Genomic DNA, 22,144 nt, shown 5'->3' with positions numbered 1-22,144 from the left:
TGTGTTTACAGTCTGCAGCCGCTTCCGACAGCCTCGATCTTCAATCATACAATATTTCCAAGAAAAATTTGAATCACAATAGGAACACGCGTTACATCACTATACGCGTCTTTTCCAGAGCGTTCGAATGATGGACGCGTGAAAGATCTCTTGCGTGCGTCATTTGGTGATGATCGTGTGCTCAGCCGCCACTTTCGTCTCTCAGGTCCCCGGACCTCAGTCCGTGCGATTATTGGCTTTGGGGTTACCTGAAGTCGCAAGTGTATCGTGATCGACCGACATCTCTAGGGATGCTGAAAGACAACATCCGACGCCAACGCCTCACCATAACTCCTGACATGCTTTACAGTGCTGTTCACAACATTATTCCTCGACTACACCTATTATTGAGGAATGATGGTGGACATATTGAGCATTTCCTGTGAAGAACATCATCTTTGCTTTGTCTTACTATGTTATGCTAATTATTGCTATTCTGATCAGATGAAGCGCCATCTGTCGGACAGCTTTTTGAACTTTTGTAATTTTTTGGTTCTAATAAAGCCCCATGTCATTCAAAGCATGTGTGTCGATTTGTACCTCTCTATCTACATTATACCGTGATTTATTCAGTTTTCAAATTTATACTGAGTTTTTGATCATCCGATATACAGGGTGTTACATAAAGGTACGGCGAAACTTTCAGGAAACATTCCTCACACACAAATAAAGAAAAGATGTTATGTGGACATCTGTCCGGAAACGCTTAATTTCCGTGTTAGAGCTCATTTTAGTTTCGTCAGTATGTTCTTCCATCTACGCTCAATGGAGCACGTTATCATGATTTCATACGAGATGCTCTACCTGTGCTGCTAGAACATGTGCCTTTACAAGTACGACACAACATGTGGTGCATGCACGATGGAGCTCCTGCACATCCCAGTCGAAGTGTTCGTACGCTTCTCAAAAACACATTCGGTGACCGATGGATTGGTAGAGGCGGACCAACTCCATGGCCTCCACGCTCTTCTGACCTCAACCCTCTTGACTTTCATTTATGGGGGCATTTGAAAACTCTTGTCTACGCTACCCCGGTACTAAATGTAGACACTCTTGGTGCTCGTATTGTGGACGGCTGTGATACAATACACCATTCTCCAGGGCTGCACCAGCGCATCAGGGATTCCATGCGACGGAGGGTGGATGCATGTATCCTCGCTAACGGAGGATATTTTGAACATGTCCTGTAACAAAGTGTTTGACGTCACGCTGGTACGTTCTGTTGCTGTGTGTTTCCATTCCATGATTAATGTGATTTGAAGAGAAGTAATAAAATGAGCTCTAACATGGAAAGTAAGCGTTTCCGGACGTATGTCCACATAACATATTTTCTTTCTTTGTGTGTGAGGAATGTTTCCTGAAAGTTTGGCTGTACCTTTTTGTAACACCCTGTATACTACTTGACTAATGGGTGTCCTCCTATATTTTTTCTTCAGCAATCCATAGCATGACAAAGCACATACACAATGGCGATTATTGCATCGCAATATTCCCATTACATCCCGAGATATTGAGACGCGAAGTTGACGCTTGGAACACCCGACATGCGCCGCTAGCGCACGTCCTGAGGCTCAGGCGTGAACCCCATGCTGCCCGTAATCGCGATGTGATTGACGTGTGTAATCACACCTCCATACTTATCAAGAGGTCCGAAACGAATAATACGGTGTGCTGCCATCCTGTATTAACGTCGTACATTCCAGCAGGTATTTATCCCATAGGCTAGGGGTGATGCGGTTCTGTGACATATCTGTGTACCACAACGTTAGTCACAAAGTGAACTTCGCTTATCGTTAATCCGCTACTAAAGAGGTAATCCCGTTCAACGTTAAAACTTTACTTTACTGTAGATCTAGCGCAAGTGACAGTTAATCATTAACTCGTAATACTAAAATTCATGTTGATGGTTTTAGTGAAACGAGCAAGTGGACTAAAAGTTTTACCGTTGTTTAGGTAAAAATGTTTTGATTTGGGAAGTTCAGGTAGGACATAGAAGATGAATGTAAACATGTTTAACCAATTAGTTTTATTATCACATAATTATCAATGTTATATTTATCTAATGCGTTATATGACAAATTGTTGCAAACAAATGTTTCTTAACATCACTGGGTAAAATGGCCCTTTGTAGAAACTTCCACTGTGATACCAGCACTACATACTAAACATAGCGTTCACATCTCATGCTCAAAGTGATGCCCATTGGCTTGCATACATAGGGTCACTCTGCGGATGAAGGATGCCTTACTTGCCGGCCGAAGTGCCCGTGCGGTTAAAGGCGCTGCAGTCTGGAACCGCGGCATGGATGTTTGTGATGTCCTTAGGTTAGTTAGGTTTAACTAGTTCTAGGTTCTAGGGGACTAATGATCTCAGCAGTTGAGTCCCATAGTGCTCAGAGCCATTTTTTGATGCCTTACTTCGTGCTACTGTTTCCTCTTTGATGGCTGTACAAGCATCAATAATGTGTTGCTTCATGTCCTCTGGTGTTGTTGGTTCATGTTGGTAAACAGCATCCTTCACTGCTCCCCAAAGAAAATAATCCAGCGGTGTAAGGTCCGGAGATCGGGCAGGCCACCTAACTGGGCCACCTCGTCCAATCCACCTACCAGGGAACTTACGGTTCAGAAGTCGTCGTGCTCGTAAGGCGTTATGCGCAGGGCATCCGTCATGCTGATACCACATGACTATTCTCCGGTTCAGAGGTACGGTGTCCGAGAGAACAGGAACATTGTGTCGTATAAATCTGGAGTATTGTCTGCCATTTTGGATGCCATTTATAAAGAAAGGTCCGATAATGATATCTCCAATAATCCCACACCAAACATTAACTTTCCACGGACGTTGATGCTCTACCTGACGGAGCCATTTTGGATTGTCTTCGGACCAATAATGCATATTCCTCATATTGACAATTCCTTTGTTGGAGAATGATGCCTCGTCGGTAAAGAGAACATCTGCAAAAAAATTTGGATTAGTTAGAAGTTTTTGCTGAGCCCACCGACAAAATGTTACCCTATTGCGGAAGTCATTTCCATGAAGATCCTGGTGTAAATGAACATGGTAAGGATGAAATTTATGACGTTTAAGAATCCGCTGTGCACTTGATTTCGACACACCAACTTCACGTTCAATTTGACGTGTGTTGATTTGAGGATTCACAGCTATGGTAGCGAGCACAGCAACTTGAGCACGTTCATCTGTGGGTGTTCTAGGACGATGTCGAGGTCTTGGATTTAAGCTTCCCGTTTCATGTAGACGAGATGTGAGACGACCAAACATCCGGCGCGAAGGCGATGGCTTGTCAGGGAATCGTCTTCTGTACAGTCGTTCTGCCTAAACAGCATTTTAGTAACAGCTTTTTAGTAACGGATTAACGCAAAGCGAAGTTAACTCTGTGACTAACGTTGTGGTACACAGATATGTTACAGAACCGCATCACCCCTAGCCTATGGAATAAATACCTACTGGAATGTACGACGTTAATGCAGGATGGCAGCAGACCGTATTATTCGTTTCGGACCTCTTGATAAGTATGGAGGTGTGATTACACATGTCAATCACATCGCGATTACGGGCAGCATGGGGTTCACGCCTGAGCCTCAGGACGTGCGCTAGCAGCGCATGTCGGGTGTTTCAAGCGCCAACTTCGCGTCTCAATATCTCGGGATGTAGTGGGAATATTGCGATGCAATCAACGCCATTGTGTATGTGCTTTGCCATGCTATGGATTGCTGAAGAAAAAATATAGGAGGCCCATTTAAAAAAACATAAGTTCGTCTTAAAAAACACATATGCTTTCGTTTTAGAATGTTTCCAAATATGTACATTCATGGGCCCCAGCCCTACATTGATCCCGGTGAAAGTCGTTTTCCAATAGCTGTTATTGTTCCAGAGATATTTTGGGTGTACAAGATAGCTGGGACACCCTATATATATATATATATATATATATATATATATATATATATATATATATATAAGCAGCTCTAGTACAGACATGATCGGTTCGTTTCTGGCTGAACATTTGTTGACACATTATTAGCGTCGTAGGTGTAAGGGATTCGAATATGTCGATACTTTGTACACGAGAAAGCTGGTCCGACGAGCTGGTAGGACGGGTGGGACCTGCTGTCTGTCGTGGTTGCAGCGCGCGACGCCGGCGCCGCACCAGTCGCTGTGCGCCGAGATGGCGGAGGAGCTGTGCTTCGCGCTGCGCTGCCGCGGCTCGCGCCAGCGGCCGGCGCTCAAGCGCCAGTGCTCCAAGTGCGCCCCCGCCGCCTCGGGCGCGCCCTACGTCCCCGCCGTGCTCGACCTGCCGCCGGCCAACGGCCTGCGCTCGCACGTGAGTATAGAGAGACTCCGCCGGCTGCTGCCACTGCACTGCACTGCCCGGCTGAGTATGACGTCACTCCGCACTGCGCTGCCGGCGAGCGCTTGCGGCGTCTGCAGAGCTGCGCACCGCACACCACATACACACACACACACACACACACACTGTTTAAAATACAGAGAATTTCGTAAAAATTTCATCCGATCTGACAAGACAGTATATGTTCTACAGCAGTGGGTCCCAAGCTGGAGTAAAATGAATGTTTTCTGAGAGGTAAAAACAAAGGGGTTCGACTGTGTTTTTATCACACACTCACACCCACTCACTCACTGGTCATACCGGACTCGAGAGTCCATTACCGCAGCAACGTATTTTCGCCAGCTGTCCCTGTCTTGGGCCATTTCCTTCCATTCACCTTCAATACCTAGGCTCTTCAAATCAGCCTTCACATTGTCCTCCCATCTATCACGAAATATTAATTTTTAAAATATCACAACAATTTCATAATACTGAAATTGTTGTTTCAGAAGCAACCAGTAGTTACATGGTTTTCTAATACTAGCATTAACGCGTGTCACTCTGTGGCTGAAGTTACAGCTTGCAGTCAAGTATGGAACTTCCTGGCACATTCAAACTGTATGCAGGACCGAGACTCGAACTCGGGACCTTTGCCTTTCGCTGCCTCTACCATTTTTTTAAGACTAAAACTGTGTGCTGGACCGAGACTCGAAATCGGGACCTTTACCTTTCGCACGCAAGTGGTGTACCAACTTTCTTTTATTCCAGTTATATCAATAGTAATATAAATAGTAAAGAAAATGACTGTGTTGAAAATTAAAAAAAACTAACGAACGGTACTCGATCCAGCGACCCAGTGATTACGGGGCTTTTTTGTTTTTTTCTTTTTTTACCATCTTTTTTTAATTTTTTCAAGTGCTCTAACAACTTTTTATTTTCATTTTTTTATTTTTTTTTCGAAGAGAAAAAACACGTTACGTGAGCAAAAGTTGAAGGTAACGAGAAAACAAATAAAAACCTCTTGTGTATGAAAATAAAAGACGACGTTTTTCATAACATAACACAATATCCCTTGAAAACGTAAAACATAAATAGATAGCTGTATTTTCGCAACATCCTTTTTTTCTTTTTTTGTTAACGTAAATGAGTATACAGTCTCACCATCAGCAGCAACCCAACTTTTTTATGTTATTTTTTGGGGGAGCACAGGAGAAAAAAAACAAATAGCCTGCAGATAGAGAGCTGTGCGTGAAAAGGATAAACATGTGTAAGGAAAAAAAAAGAAGTCTTAGAAGAGGAGGAGAAAAGAGAAGTGAAATAAATTAGGAATACTTTCTGCGCCATGCTGCCCTTTGGCACGCCATCAGAACAAAGTGCATTCTATCATTGACCATGAAAAGGGGAACGTGGGCATTTTAAATGTTCAAATGTTTGTGAAATCATATGGGACTTAACTGCTAAGGTCATCAGTCCCTAAGCTTACAGACTACTTAACCTAAATTACCCTACCGTATGACCTACCCAATCACAACTCACGTCCGGTCCTCACAGCATTACTTCCGCCAATACCTCGTCTCCTACATTCCAAACTTCACAGAAGCTCTCCTGCGAACCAAGTCTTCGAAGGAAGCACTCGAGCTACGAACTCACCACATCCATAAACACATAGTCCCAATATATCAATATCGATTACTTTTGAAAATTGCATATGGGGCCTGAAGATGGCATAATGAATTGCCATAACTGGTAGCGAAAATAAAATAACATGTCAACTTCAGGGCAATTTGGTGAATTTCTTTGTTAAATGTGCGATCATCCGCTGTCTTATATCCACAATGGGTCAACATAGACTGATATAGAGAGTCAGGTATCACTCGTTATGTACTGAGAATTGCTATATCATTCTGCAAGAAAAACTGTTAGAAAAAAGTAATACCAACTGCCACATTTGCTCATTGGTTTCTGGTTCAGTGAAACATCTACAAGAGGTAAATCGTTAATCTTTCGTCATGGTCGGGGTTTGGGGTTGGTGAATCGTGGGCATGGTGTGTTTGTATGGGGGGGAGGGGGAGGGTAGAGGGTGGAGTTGGTTTTGGCCAGTAACTGTTTCTACTTTGGAGTAACAGTATCAGAAGGTTTGGAAACCACTGTTTTATTAGGTTGATGCGTATGCCAGTAGCGTTTTTCCATACGTTTAATGAACACAACAGGTACACTTAACAGAAGCTTTACTCATCAGTAATATATTCTCCTTTACTAAGTACAAAAGTCTTCCAACGGTGGGGTAGATTTTCGATTCCGCGACTGTAGAAATCATGTGGTCTTGGGGCGCTCCAGAAATTACCTTGACGTCTATCGGTTTCATCCTGTCATTATAACGCATTGAATTCTGTCAGTTAGAATGTTATGGATCCATTCAGAAGTCTGATCCGACAATAGGTATGTGCGTATTTTGTGGGACAGTACTGAATGCCTTCTGGAAGTGGAGGACACGATATCGACCAAGGTCTTTTCTGTACGGCGTTCTGGATTCCGTGGACCAGAGAACGAACTTTGTATCACGAGATCTGTGTTTACGGCACACATGTTTGTATTTATAGAACAGACTTTTAAGGACCGAGGAACGTCATAACGTGTGAGAGCAGAACGTGTTCCATATCTCTCCCACGTCTGCCTGTAACTGCGTGCATCATTTCGACGACCCATCTTGAAAACAATAATGACCTGTGCCTCTTCGCTGTTCCGGTGACCTACGATGTGCTACTGCAAGTTCATTCACATAATCTCTGTGGAAGCTTACTGGAATCTCATCGGGTCCAGATTCCTTTCCACTATTGCGCGATTTTAGTTGATTTTATAGTCCGCGTACTATTATCTCAGTACCTGTCATTTCGACGTTCGTTCATTGAATGCAAAGAGTAACCATAACACGATTCTCCACGATGAAGCAATTCCGAAATACTGAATTCAGTACTTCGTCAGTCTCTCTGTCATCTTCTGTTCTAGATAGGGTGACATTTAATTTACGCAACGAAGCTAAGCGAGTACCTGGGCGGATGTTGTCAGCTACCGAATAATTCAGTTGCCTTTAGCGATCCCATTGGTGTAGTTAGACCTTGCGCGGTGACGCAGTGGTGAGCATATTGGACTCGCATTCAATAGAATGACGGGTCGGATCCCCATCTAGCCGTCCAGATTTAGGTTTTCCGTGACTTTCATCAATTAGTTAAGGCCGGGATGTATCTTGTAAAAGGGCACTGTCGATTTCTTTTGACATCCTTAAAAATAACAGAGTTTGTGCTCCGTCTCTATTGACCTCGTTCTCCATGGGACGTCAGACCTTACTCTTCCTTTTGGTGGAGCTAGCTCACTCGCTAACTCCCCCTTCCTAGCGTACGTTGAGACGAGATGGTGAAAACGCAACAACAAAATGAACTTTGCTTTCTCCGTTCCAATATTTTCTATTTAATGATAACTCCGGGTCGCTCTTTCCGTAAGGATCATGGTACTGTCTCATCGATGGACCGATCGCAAGGAGCGTACGGATCTCGTGTCGTACCATCTGCCTCCAAGATCTCACGATATATAATTCTATTTTGGTAGGAGTTTCTAAAAAGAGTCCGTCTCTGTGCGTTATTTTCCTATAGTTTTGGCCCAGAAGGCATGCAACTTTTTTCTGTTTTTTTTAAGTTTTCACAAAAATGATCAAGAAATGATTCATAAGTGAATAAATAATGTATTCTTCGCTGTTGTTTACAATTTCTTCCCAATGTTCAACAAACTGTTCGGCGTCTCGGCAGTAGAAATCACCGAGTTGGCAAGCTAAGCCACGTCATTATTAAAAGAAACCCCATACAGTTCATTAGAGAGGGATCGTAACAAATTCAAATCGAAAACGCCACGACGGAAGAATACGGAGGATGTGGCAGCTCGTTCCATCCAAGCGTTTGAACGACTTCCTTGGCGATGTGATGCCGACGTAGTGTTCCAAAAGAGCGCCGTGTCGCCAGTCAGGCTTAGATGAGTCGTTGCAAATCTTCGACGTAAAGTTCGTCATCCACTGTTTCGTTCCGATAAAGGAATTCATGGTGGGTCATGTATATCTTTGAGGTCAAAACTGCCGTCTTTGAACCACTTAAACCAATTTTGAGGTGTCCTAAGATACATTATTTCTTCGCCATACACTTTACAAGTGCCTCGAGCAGCTCCGTCGTTTTGGCAACTCGAATCGACGCAAAAAACAGAAGGTGTCGAAAACGCTCTTTCGTGTCAAGTTGACATTTCCGTTTTTTTTTTGTTTTTTTTTTTTTTGTCATCTGTGTTAATGTATTTCAGCCTCTGTTTTCCTCTACAGTTTTTATCCTCTACAGATCCCTCCAGTCAGCCATGGAATCTAACCGCAAAGTCGTAACAGATGTCTTACCATCCTGTCCGTTCTTCTCGTCAGTGTTTTCCATAAATTACTTTCCTTGCCGATTCTGCGCAGAACCTCTTCATCGCTTTCCTTATTAGTCCACCTAATTTTCAACATTCTTCTGTAGTACCACATCTCAACCGCTTCGGTTCTCTTCTTTTCCGGGTTTCCCACAGTCAGTGTTCACAGTCACATAATGCTGGCCTCCTCTTGGCCAAGAATGCCCTTTCTACCAGTGCTAGTCTCCTTTTTACGTCCTCCTTACTCCGTCTGTCATATGTTATTTTCCCAACTAGGTAGCAGAATTCCTTAACTTCATTTATTTTGCTACCTAGGTAGCAGAATTCCTTAACTTCATGTACTTCGTGAACACCAACCGTGTTCTCATTTCTGTTGTTTCTTGTTATTTTCGCCTTTCTCCGATTTGATCTCAACCATATTCCATACTTGCTAGATTGTCCATTCCATTCAATCCATTCATCTTCGTTTTAATGGCCTGAAAAGAACAGAAAGTATGTCTGTATAAAAAAACTAAACACACTATTTTGCAGAGCACATAATAATTCTCTATCGAATAACATAATCTGGATTGCCAAACCATGTTGTTTTTCAAGCAACTCTTCAATTAAAAAATAGCCTAGACTTATGAGCCACCGCAGCACAACGTTTTCTGACATGCAACGCCGTATAGGGACGGCACTGAATGCAGTAACTGTAGACTGCTCGCAAAAGTAGGGGATGAGTTTGACTGTCGTTTGGGTGCTTGCCACGCAGGAGCGTGGAGGCCACACTGAACATTTGTGAAAGACAAATGAAAACTTTGATCCTTAAGCATTGCAGTAAAAAGTATGTACGTAAAAGACATACCCTTGTAAAATAGGATGGCTCTTTTAAAAATAAAAACTTCGCCTAAGTTAAAAATCTACCGTAAGTTTCTTTCTTCATTCAAGTAGAGGGTATAGTCTTGTGAAATTGGGTGTATCGTTCTGAAACACGTACGCTATGACTTACTGAAGTTGTTAAGAAGTAAGGAAGAAGGATTTTAAAACGGGTTAGAAATACTTTGCCTGGTCTGTTTAGTACTTACGTGATATAACTAACAGATACTTCCAACAAAACAGCCGTGTGGTAAACGGAAGAAGGACAATCGAATGTTTATGATACGCTGATGACATGGTGTTACTAAGTCAAAATGAAGTTAAAAGAACTATCTGTATCTTAAGAGAGAATGATGATAAATAAGAAAAGTATTATGGCAATGTATTTACAAGTCAAGCAAAGAAGGTAGGAGTAAATGTTTGTGATGAATTAGTGGAACAAATTAATATGTTTAGGTACGTAGGATCCTAAATAACAGTAACATGACAAATAATCAAGAAATAAAAACATGAATATTTATAGCAAAGAAATGAAGCAGGATAGTTGTCGTTTGAATACACATATATGTAAAATATTAGTGCAATGTTGTTTTTTTTTATGAAGTTTTGCCCCGATAGTGCTGAAACGTGGAAACTCCGATGTAGAAAGGAGAAATATCGAGAGGCTTTTGTGATTTGGATTTGGAAAGCAATAGAAGTCTCGTGACGTCTGCCATTGTAGCCGAAGTCGCGAACGCACGTTTGTGCGCTGGCGCTTGACTCGGAATTGGGCCGGTTAGGATCCTGGTGGTGACTGATATTTTCATTAATTGTATTAGGCCGCAAGGGGAGGAATGGTGATTGCGTACAGTACCTGATCACTAGTCTTTGCGCCAATGTCTTGGATTAAATTCCACACTTCTCCGGAGTGTCTTGTGAAATGAGGGTGTGATACATTGCTGATGTTGACCCGTCCTTCGGATAGGGATGTTAATCTCCGTGGCCTCCTTGGCACTACTCGAGAAAAGGAGGTTATGTACCGGCACCAGGTTTCATGCTCTCCCTTCTCCCGTCGCCATCATACAACAGAGACAGAACTACACTATACACGCATCCATTAAACTCACCTATAGTGTACAAACACACATACGACACTATTCTCACATGTTGGCGTGGAAAGGGGACAACGCGCGCGGAAGAACAACAATCTTTTCGGCAGGAAACCACGGCAGACAACGTTAACATTTTTAATCCAGATTTAGGGAATGACGAATTTTGGTTGGCTGGTTGGTTGGTTGGTCGATTCCAGGGAGTGGACCAAACAGCCAGGTCATCGGTGCCATCGGATTAGGGAAAGATACGGAACCGAAGTCGGCCGTGCCCTTTCAAAGGAACCATCCTCGAATTTGCCTGAAGCGATTTAGGGAAATCACGGGAAACCTAAATCAGAATGGCCGGACGCGGCTCTGAACCGTCGTCCTCCGGAATGCGAGTCCATTGTGCTGGCAACTGCTCCACCTCGCTCGGTGACGAATTTGCTTGCATACGGTATTGAACGTTTGTATACAGTAAGCCTGTCGTTATCTCACCATTGCTCCTGCAGTTAATCTACATCTGTACACAGAGGCAAAAATGTTAAGCACCTACTACGAGAGAATAAAATGAAGTGAACTACACGCGTTGGCAGTTATGTGTTTTCTTTTCAGTAATTACAAATTCTAATTAAACGAACAACAAGGAAATCTGAAGTACGAACACATTCTTAGTCAGTTATCAGTGTACGAGCATATTCTGTTTCAAAGGGTGTAATACAGACTATGAATTTCCCCTGATTCTAATGATCGGTTAGGGCTGCAAAACTAGATACTGGCAACGGGGTAGAGTTGATGTCTCAATTGGTCTTGTGCGTGCGTTGTAGGCGACATAGCGGGAGATTTTGCCGACCTGCAAGTACTTCAACATCAAGCAGAAAGTCCATACTGTTGCCATTTTCCTGTTGAAAGGCCAATTCCAAATTTATAATTACCGTTAATTCTCCGAAATTATTCATCGGATTTCGGAGATGAATCACCGGTGAATTTGTTGAGTTAATTTCTACGACATTAATAGAATCGTTACCACTGCTCAATTCAAAAAACGAAGAACCAAGCAGCCATGTTTGAAACTTTGCGAAGTTGTATCGGTATGTCTGCAGTTAATATTGCTACAACTTAAGTCTTTATGTACGTTCGGGATTAATCCCTAACAATTTACGTGATTGGGAATAGAATTATGGTTTCGTAAACGAGAAATAGCACACTAGGTCATGAGGTTACAGTACCTTCACAGTTCCCTGATTAGTTCAAGTGATACTCGGTGCCCACTCATACTCTGGAATTAGGGATAACTCCGTTGCATCATTCCACACGTTGGCAGGATCTTCCTCTAGTGCCGCCAAACACGCAAAAGACGGTCATCAGAAGCAGAGCACAAACTGAGATTTATCACCGAAAGTGATGAGACGCCACACGTCATCCAACTATGATTCCAAAGTACAGAGTCACTCCAGTCGTCTATGTCGTGAAAGCAAAAGCCTACGCACTGGATTACGATTTGTTAGCCAAGCTTATTAATCTGTCGTTTTGTGGGACTAACTGAGGGTGTCGAAGAGAGTCCATTGTTTCTGCCCGGTTAGAAGGGACAGAGAATATGACACCAGTCTGTAGTGAATGGAGTGAAATAAATACACAATCTGGCAAAATCGAAATATCTCGTTGGTGTAACATTCTGTTTTCTTCTTTGACCGACTAATCGTATTTCATTTGGATACAAAATCACACATTCATGCACAAGGCAGCAAATCAGTTGTATGTTCAAATTCCAAATTTCTGATTACTGTTATTTCTCCGAAATTATTCATCGGAATTCGGAGATGAAACACCGTTGAAATTGTTCATTTCGTTTCTACGACATTTACTCCAAACGTTACTACTGCTCCATTCAAAATACCAACTTGGAACCGATATGTCTGTAGTTAATATTGCTACAACGGAATTACTTCTTAGCAACTTACATGAGTGGGAAGAGGATTATGATTTTGTAAACAGATCTGACAAAATTGGACATTATCAATTTACATAACTAATAGCGTGCGATGTTATGGAAGTCAGGTGGGATAAGGCTTGGCAATGTGTGATCGACACCTGATGCTTACACAAAGTTAGTACAGTGTGAAATAAAACATAGAAGCCCTCACAATTTATTCTGAAAGGATACGGGTGTGAGTTAGATACACTATGTGATCAAAAGTATCCGGACACCCCCAAAAACATATTTTTTCCATATTACGTGCATTGTGCTGCCACCTACTGGTGGGTACTCCATATCAGCGACATCAGTAGTCATTACACATCGTGAGAGAGCAGAACGGGGCGCTCCGCGGAACTCACGGACTTCGAACGTGGTCAGGTGATTGGGCGTCACTTGTGTGTAAGCGAGATTTCCACACTCCTAAACATCCCTATGTCCATTGTTTCCGAAGTCATCGTGAAGTGGAAACGTGAAGGGACACGTATAGCACAAAAGCGTATAGGCCGACCTCGTCTGTTGACTGGCAGAGACCGCCGACAGCCGGCCGCTGTGGCCGAGCGGTTATAGGTGCTTCAGTCCGGAGTCGCAGGCTCGAATCCTGTCTGGGGCATGGATGTGTATGATGTCCTTAGGTTAGTTAGGTTTAAGTAGTTCTAAGTCTAGGGGACTGATGACCTCAGATATTAAGTCCCATAGTGCTTAGAGCCATTTGAACCATGTGAACTGCCGACAGTTGAAGACAGTCGCAATGTGTAATAGGCAGACGTCTACCCAGACCATCACACAGGAATTCCAAACTGCATCAGGATTCACTCCAAGTACTATGACAGATGGGTTGGAGGTGAGAATACTTGGATTTCATTGTCCAGCGGCTGCTCATAAGCCACACATCACGCCGGTAAAAGCCAAACGACGCCTCGCTTGGTGTAAGAGCGTTAATACTGGACGATTTAACAGTGGAAAAACGTTGTGTGGAGCGGCGAATCACAGTACACAGTGTGGCGATTCGGTGACGGGGTGTGGGTATGGCGAATGCCCGGTGAACGTCATCTGCCAGCGTGTGTAGTTCCATTAGTAAAATTCGGAGGCGGTGGTGTTATGGCGTGGTCGTGTTTTTGATGGAGGGGGCTTGTACCCCTTCTTGTTTTGCGTGACACTATCACAGCACAGGTCTACATCGATGTTTTAAGCACCTTCTTGCTTCCCACTGTTGAAGATCAATTCGGGGATGACGATTGCATCGTTCAACATGACCGAGCACCTGTTCAGAATGCACGGCCTGTGGCGGCGTTGTTACGCGACAATAACGTTTCTTTCATGGACTGGCCTGCACAGAGTAATGACCTGAATCCTATAGAACACCTTTGGGATGCTTTGGAACGGCGACTTCGTGCCAGGCCTCACCGACCGATATCGACATCTCTCATCAGTGCAGCACTCCGTGAAGAATGGGCTGCCACTCACCAAGAAACCTTCCAGCACCTGACTGAACGTATGCCTGCGAGAGAGGAAACTGTCATCAGGGCTAAAGGTGGGCTAACACCATATTGAATTCCAGTATTACCGATGGAGGGCGTCACGAACTTGTAAGTCGTTTTCAGCCAGGTGTCCGGATACTTTTGATCACATAGCGTATGCGACGAGTCCTAAGAATTAACATCCTGTACATTATCAGGTAATTGGAGTGGGTGTACAAGAACGAATCTGACAAGATTGTGAAATAAATCATGTCTAGGTACTCTCCCACCATTCACCTTAGTTGTTTTGTAATAGTCTTTTTCTCCACTTCAGTTGTTACGTACCTCGCCTTTTCCCATCTTGGACTAGCCTTCTCTTTCGTGGTTTACTGGGATCTGGTTTTTCTCAAGATCAAAGTTCAATATTACTTTTGTTAGACTTTCTTCTGGTTTCATATCGATGTGCTCCAGCCATTTTGTTCTCTTCGATGTTGTTCATTCGTTAACTGAATAAATACTTAAATCACCTCTGATGTCTTCTTTCCTTATCTGTTCTTTCCGAGTGCAACGTTTCGATCGTCTCGTAGCTTCCACTTCAGTGCCCTATATAGGCCTTTCGTTTCGATTTCGTGATGTCCGTGACTCTGAGATGTATATCAAAACTGGAGAATCAATTGTGTTATAATACGAGTATTTTAATTTCGACTGATTGCTCATGTTGTTGCGTAGTGGTTGTGTACTATACTACACATCATATAATATTTATTTAATATATACCGTGTGTCTCATGAAGTTTCCCATTACTTTTCACGAATAATTCATTGGCGGATCAGCAACTAAGGCAGTAATTATATTGACCAGAGTCGTTTTATTTCTATATATGTGTGATGTTTTTTAGTTATCTTTTGCGATTTGCTACTGGTTTCCGGGTCGCAGCACCATTTTCGGTCAGTCATTCCTGCCGCCAACCAATCTGTCAGGCTGGGATCCGGCATCACTTCCGGTCATAGGCAAACTAAACTGTAGCAAACGCTTAAACTGTTAGCATATTTTGTTTCCAAAATAAATACTCAGAAAAACATTTTCAGCAAGTTGCTTACGTCACAACCTAAGGTCCTAAACCTTGGTAAATTTAATGCTATTTTGGAACTCACAGATCCTTTTCCTTTACGAGCCATAACCTTTGCCTTTCTGTCATAAATATTAAAATTATACTCCTTGCATGTCTGGTCCTCTCATTATTGTAACGTTATGTGGTCATCGACGAACTTCATGGTGAGTGACATTAAGTTTTCCTGGCGTATCTTGAAATGCTCTTGGGTATTCGGCTGGGTGGCGTCATCCAAATTGTTCCCTGTTTCGGCTAACTTGCTGCCATATTTAGTTAGTCCTGATGCCTATCTTTCGCTGAGCGCTGTCATATAAATCATATTACCTAGAAGCGCCTCCAATCCGGCATCATGAACTCGGTGGCACAGGTAAACAAACCGAGGACAGTGGCCCGGGTTCTGACAGTGTACTTCCGCTCCACCTCACACACATGGCACTGTGGGCCCATAATCGTCAGCAGCGAAATGGGTGAGGGAAGTTGGAGGGGTACATAACACGGCAACTAGCGGAATAATCCCTGAAGATTGCAAAAAACCGTATTATACTGACAAGTGGGGGGCTTTACGAAGTGACTGTTCCACTTGGTACAGTTGGTGGGTATTGGCATGTACTTCATTACCCAACAATGAGAGCTGGTTAGTATTTCACTAGGTTGGTGCGAAGTTTGTAGGTGGACAGATGAAGCAGAAACGTAGATTGCGAGAGACAGATGGCAACAGTAGGTGTTCGATATGGAACAGGTTAGTGGAATTTGTTTCGTGAAAATATTTCCGCTGAGTCTTGACTGTGAGGTTGCAATTACCAATAGCAATTAAAAATTACAGCCTCAGCGAGACGTGTCTTCGTTTAATCAGTGTTTGGTGGTTGTTGATCCAGTTTTGAAGAAAACCACTGGAGTTTATTGGTGAATCTATTCAGGAATCCAAACGAAATATACTATGATGTATTGATGGAATTTTGGAAACTGATTTGATTTCATACATATAATACTAGGAAAACAGTGCTGGATTTTAGCGTGAAGTGAGAGCCGGCCGCTGTGGCCGAGCGGTTCTAGGCGCTTCAGTCCAGAACCGCGCTGCTGCTACAGTCGCAGGTTCGACTCCTGACTCGGGCATGGATGTGTGTGATGTCCTTAGGTTAGTTAAGTTTAAGTAGTTCTAGGTCTAGGGGACGGGTGACCTCAGATGTTAAGTTCCATAGTACTTAGAGCCACGTCCGGCCATCCTGATTTAGGTTTTCCGTGATTTCCCTAAATCACTCCAGGCAAATGCCGGGAAGGTTCCTTTGAAAGGGCACGGCCGACTTCCTTCCCCGTCCTACCCTAATCCGATGAGACCGATGAACTCGCTGTCTGGTCTCCTCCCCCAAACAACCCAAAATTTAGAGCGTTTTGAACCATTTGAACCATGAAGTGATAACTAACTGTTGGACTGTGTGTTTGGCAGCGCGGCAGCCTGGGCGTCCCGATCGAGCTGCCGCTGCACCTACAGCACCGGCACAGCCACGCCCACAACCACAACCACGGGCACGTGCACAGCCACAGCCACGGGCACCACGCGGCCGACTACGACCCCCCCTAGTGGCAGGCGGAGGCGGCGGGGGCGAGCACGGACGCGGACAGTGGCTCCGGGGCGCCGCCCTCGCCCGCCAGCTCGGCAGACACCGCCACCGCCGCCGACCGCTGCGTCGTGCCCGACCCGCTGCACGACTACTGCTCAGCCAGCCTCGTCTCGCTGGCCATGGCGCGCGCCCACGAACGCCTGAGGGCAGCCGCGACCAGCCCGCCGCGCCTCGACACCGCCAGGCTCTGACCCAGCTGCCGCCGACAGCCCCGACACCAGAGTGGGAGACGCCGCCGGGCGTCGGGGGTCCGCGCTGGGACACTGTGCGTCCGTCAACCAAAGTGTGGTGATACCTGCTGGACAACTGCAGTGAGCAACCATTTCCTGGAGTGCAGAGCTGCATTTTTTCCTCCAGCATCATCTCGAGGATGTCCATTACAGGTCTACATTGGGATCCAGCTCGGTTCTCAACCCAAGAGTCACCACTCTAGAAAGACGCAGTGGGCATCTTCCCTGATATGTGGAGCCGCTTCTTCTTTTCCAGCTTCAACGGTATATCACTGTCCTGCACAGTTCCACATTTGGACTCATCATATCTTCCCAAGTGTGGTGTCACCAGAAAGACACAGTGAGCAACAGTTTCGTGGCATGTAGACCTACTTCTTTTCCTCCAGTCTTAAGGATGTACTGCATTGCTGTACATTACATGTTCACTTTGCGAAGCAGCATGTACGTCAGCTCAAGAAAGGTGCCTCTCACGAGACAGATGCAGTGACCCTCATTCCATGGAAGGTGGAGCTGTCTGTTTTCATCCAACCTCATCTAAAGGACTGCTTACACTAATTTCATCACAGTCCACAGTCAAACCCTGTAGAACGATCAGACCGATAGTGGTGCATGTCGTTAGACACAGTGAGCAACCAGATACTGGAATGTAGAGCTGCATCCCCATACATAGAAAATACTGCTCCACTGAACCTCACAGGTATACACTAGAGTCTGGCATTTCTTTATGCAGATGAGCTATGTACATTGCTGGATTGATGGAGAGGTCAACTATTCACTAGAATTTCGATATGCTTCTTTTCCTCCAGCTCTATTTCAAGTATTAATTACAACACTGTTTCCTCGCTGAGAGAGACTGCACATGTATCAGCCAGAGAGTTGTGTATGTCGCTGAATAGCTGGAGTGGGTAATTATTGTCATGAACTTACAGCCGCCTTCTTTTCTTCCATCACTACCATGAGATTGGGAGTACCAATGCTCATGTGTCCATATCGGAACACTGTGCATGTTTCGGTCAGTGAATGTTGAATGTTGAGCAACTTCAATCCTGAAACATAAAACTGCCACTGTTCCTTCAGTCCTTTCTGTAAGATGAAAGGGATATAAATTCTTCGTGACTGCAGACACAAATATTATTGAAAGTGGAGTGTTAGATATCAGTACGATTCTTATTGTTTTATTTCCTTGAAGTAAATGTGTATCATTTGGTACTTTTTGAACCAAGACTAATCCGCTGCGGGAAAAACTGATTTCTCCAATAACAAATGGATCGATTCTTTAAAGGATTCATCATAGACTTTCAGAGAAAACGAGTACTGTTGGCCAATGGCCCTTCAGTGGTCTGTAGTTGAGGAGGAGAGAACAAGATAACACGGAGAGAGAAATTTTTTATTCCATCTTCAAATAGGTATATGTGTAAATAAACTCAGCATTACGATTTTATTCATCATAGTTGCGTGGTTAATAGATTGGATAGACTGTAAGTCAACTTCGTGCAAAAAATATCAATAGCTAGCTTCCAATCCATTAAATCCAAATCAACACTACATTAACCTCTGGAAAAAGATGGTCTTAAGTCAGTGTGGTGCACTCAGTCCTTTAAATATTCGAGGTGTACAAAGGCTACAAGTAAAGATATCCTGAAATGATGTAGGTGCATTAATTGTCACATGAAGTATCGCTTCAGTGGCCGCATGATATAAAGAGTCTTTCCCGACTGTTTATTTACTGTGACAAGTTTTCAAAGTTAGTTGGTTCGAGGTTCAGTCTGTTAACTCATGTGTAGCAGAATTCTAACATTGTTTCACAGTGGCGCATATACGATAAGGCTATGGACCTATTTCGACGTTATGCTCTCCAGTATGTGAAAAACATTGTGGTCTCTCAGGTGCACATCAGTGAAATTTCCTGTCTACACCGTTTCACAGTGCTGTTATTCTGATAATATGGCAGGGAATTACACCTTTATCTCGGCACGCTTTCAACGTATTATCTGTGCAAGAACTCCTGCAAGGGCTTTAGGGAAAAGTCATATGAGTATTATGTGTGTGTAAATAGCAGAACATATCGTGAATATTTATTATTCTCATTAGGCATCATTTAGACAGACTTCACGTATGATATCTAGCGTTATTATTCACAAATCTTCCAGACCTCGACCAAATGAATATATCTACGACATTTCTTCTTATCTACGTGCGATGCCCTATTATGGGCAAGGTACTCTTTTACCCGGAAGTGGCAGCACCTGCTGCTAGAACTGGTGTTATGGATTGCTTGCCTCAACTTATGGAGCATCTCACGGACAACATTTCACTTTTAAGTGCAACTTAATAGTGATATCAAAGACAAATACCACGGACATTAACTGATCTAAAACTGTTGAATGAACGTTATCACTTTCCTGAAGTGAATTATTTTAACAGTGATTTTCGTTTGATAAGAAAGTCATTTCTCTTCTCTCACTTCGGTGGTTCGTCGACTTATGACAAGTTTTGTGGGTGGTGAGCATTCCAAATATCAATACTACTATACATACGACAATTAGAGAGTTTGTTTCTTAACTATTGCAAAGTCTGAAAACCAGTGTAGATTGTGGCGTGTGTAAATTCGTTGAAACTCTTTGACAGGAGTAGTACTTCTCGCACATTCACAATTTAAAAAAGTCTGTGCTGCAGGCACATGGCAACAATTAAATTTCAGGAGTCATGGGGGACAGAAGCAGAGACTTGTGGATGAATGTTTTGTGATAACTGAACCCAAGTACGGAATCGGAGGGGAAGACACGGTTTCCCGTCCTTACCTTGGCTTGCACTCCGATTCCTAATGCCTGATTTCGTTCAGCACGAAGTGTGGTTTATTCGTGTATGTACTTGACGTGGTATCCAGATATTACATACGTAGTGTCTTCACTGGATAAGGAGCTCTTAATAGAGACTGGACCAAACAATAAATGTTTAAATGAACCAGGGATTGATATTTTTGCCAAAGATAGTTTATGAAAAACGGTTACTACATAAGACAAGGTTTGGTGTGACTAACTATAAAAACCAGTAGCAATTTAAATATTATTATAAAACCCACCTTCTGAAACGATGATGTCATATATTTCATAGCCGCAAATTTTAAAACTACGAACAGTGGACGCAACATGATCTTTCTATCCCTGTTTTAACTGTTTCAGACAACTAATTGTGCTATTCACTAACTGTGAACTGTTGTAGCTGCTGGTGTTTTAAATAATTATAACATGTTATTAACGCACAGAGGATTGTATTATTCACTGAGTGTCATCCTACCGCATCCTTCCATCATCTCATGAGCTATAAAAGACATACCATAATTCTTCAGAAATATATTTTCACAATAAACACCGACTGTTATATTAATTTTGTTAATTTAAGGATTAATTTCTGAGTCACACACAAATTACTTCTGTGTCAATAATGCATTTTATTACATTTCGAAATAAAGATGATGCTTGTGATTGTACCTGTGATGTCGCATGTCATAAGGAAAAAAACTGCCGGTTTATACTCGTACAGCCAGCTTGCTGGGATTGCAAGGTAAGTGTTACAAATATTTATCATAGAAAAATCTTTCTAAAAACCCATCTTGTATGGTGTCTTTGTTTTGTAATATATGCTAGACTTCCACCCAGAGCTTCTTCTGCACATGTGTATGCCACATATATTGCACACACATCCTCCTCTCCCATACCTTTGTCATTCTTCTCCTACCCCTTCTCTATTTCCCCCGCGATTTCTGTATATTTCCTCCTTCTTCCCGTCTGTCCATCTCCTCTGCTCCCTTCTAACTGTCCATACCCTTCTCAGCACATCTGCACATCTATTTACACATCTCCTCCCCTCCATATCAGTTCATCTCCTCTTTCCCCTCTCTCTAAACACCTCATTCACTCCCTTCTATTTATCCAAAACCTGTGTCTTCACTCCAGCGAGGGCTAGGTGGTTCTTAGCCCAGATTACTTCCCTCTCGACAATTGGTGTTACGTGTACTAGGTTTGGTTGATACCGGGTCAGGAGTTTAGCAGAAGATGATGAACAAACACGGAAGTGAGGAAAGTCATGGGATGCCTCCTAATATCGTGTCGGACGTCCCTTTTCCCGGCTAGTACAGCAGCTCGGCGTGGCGTAGACACAACAAGTCGTTTGGAGTCCCATGCAGAAATATTGAGCCATGAAGCCTTTATATCTGCCCATAATAACGAAAGTGTTGCCGGTACGGGATTTTGTGCACGAACTGACCTCTCGATTATGCCCCATAAATGTTCGATGGGATTCATGTCGGACGATCTGTGTGGCCAAATGGTGGGTCGAATTGTTCAGAATGTTCCTCAGGCCAATCGCGAACAACTGGTACCGCGTGACATAGAGCATTGCCATGCATGAAAATGCCATTGTTGTTTGGAAACAAGTGGTCGAACAAACCATTTCCAGTCATTGTTCGGTTCATTTGGACCAGAGTACTCAGTCCATTAAATGTAAACAAAGCCCACACCATTATGGAGCCACCATCAGTTTGCACAGCGCCTTGTTGACAACTTGGTCCATGGCTTTGTGGGGACTGCGCCACACTGGAACCCTGCCATCAGCTCTTACCAACTGGGATCGGGACCCATTGACCAGCTCACGGTTTTCCAGTAGACTCATGACCCCAGGAGAGACGCCGCATGTGTTATGTGGCATTAACTGCTTCCGGTGATTGTTCAACCGTCGTGTAATTATGTGATAATGGGTTTTCCGCATTTCTATGCGCAGTGAATTCCAGTAGTTTATGCTGTGGGTCAGCTGTCAATCCCTGCACCAAGTGCCGATCTCCTGCTGGTCTTCCGGCAATTCGCTACAGTATAGCTGGCTTACATAATATCATCCTGAAGAGCCTCAACGGACTAGCGCACATCGAACTAGCGTATATAATGTCGTCCCGAAACGTCTCGTCGACCTTTAGACGTATCTACTAGGTCACTTTTATATACTGT

At 43.5% G+C, this 22,144-nt stretch overlaps 1 protein-coding gene across 1 annotated transcript in view; it reads left to right on the top strand.

Annotated features, from left to right (window-relative positions):
* The window catches only part of LOC124778790 (glutamate receptor ionotropic, kainate 2), a 341,610-nt gene extending 324,736 nt beyond the window's left edge, over window positions 1–16,874 (top strand). The window contains exons 17-18 of the mRNA XM_047253668.1: window positions 4,187–4,381; window positions 16,740–16,874. Of these exons, the coding sequence (XP_047109624.1) occupies window positions 4,187–4,381; window positions 16,740–16,874 (330 nt within the window). The remainder of the gene's footprint in view (window positions 1–4,186; window positions 4,382–16,739) is intronic.
* The last annotated feature ends 5,270 nt before the right edge of the window (window positions 16,875–22,144 follow it).

Source organism: Schistocerca piceifrons, chromosome 1 (assembly GCF_021461385.2).
Source record: "Schistocerca piceifrons isolate TAMUIC-IGC-003096 chromosome 1, iqSchPice1.1, whole genome shotgun sequence".
Lineage (NCBI taxonomy): Eukaryota > Metazoa > Arthropoda > Insecta > Orthoptera > Acrididae > Schistocerca > Schistocerca piceifrons.
This window is presented reverse-complemented; position numbering and strand designations above follow the sequence as displayed.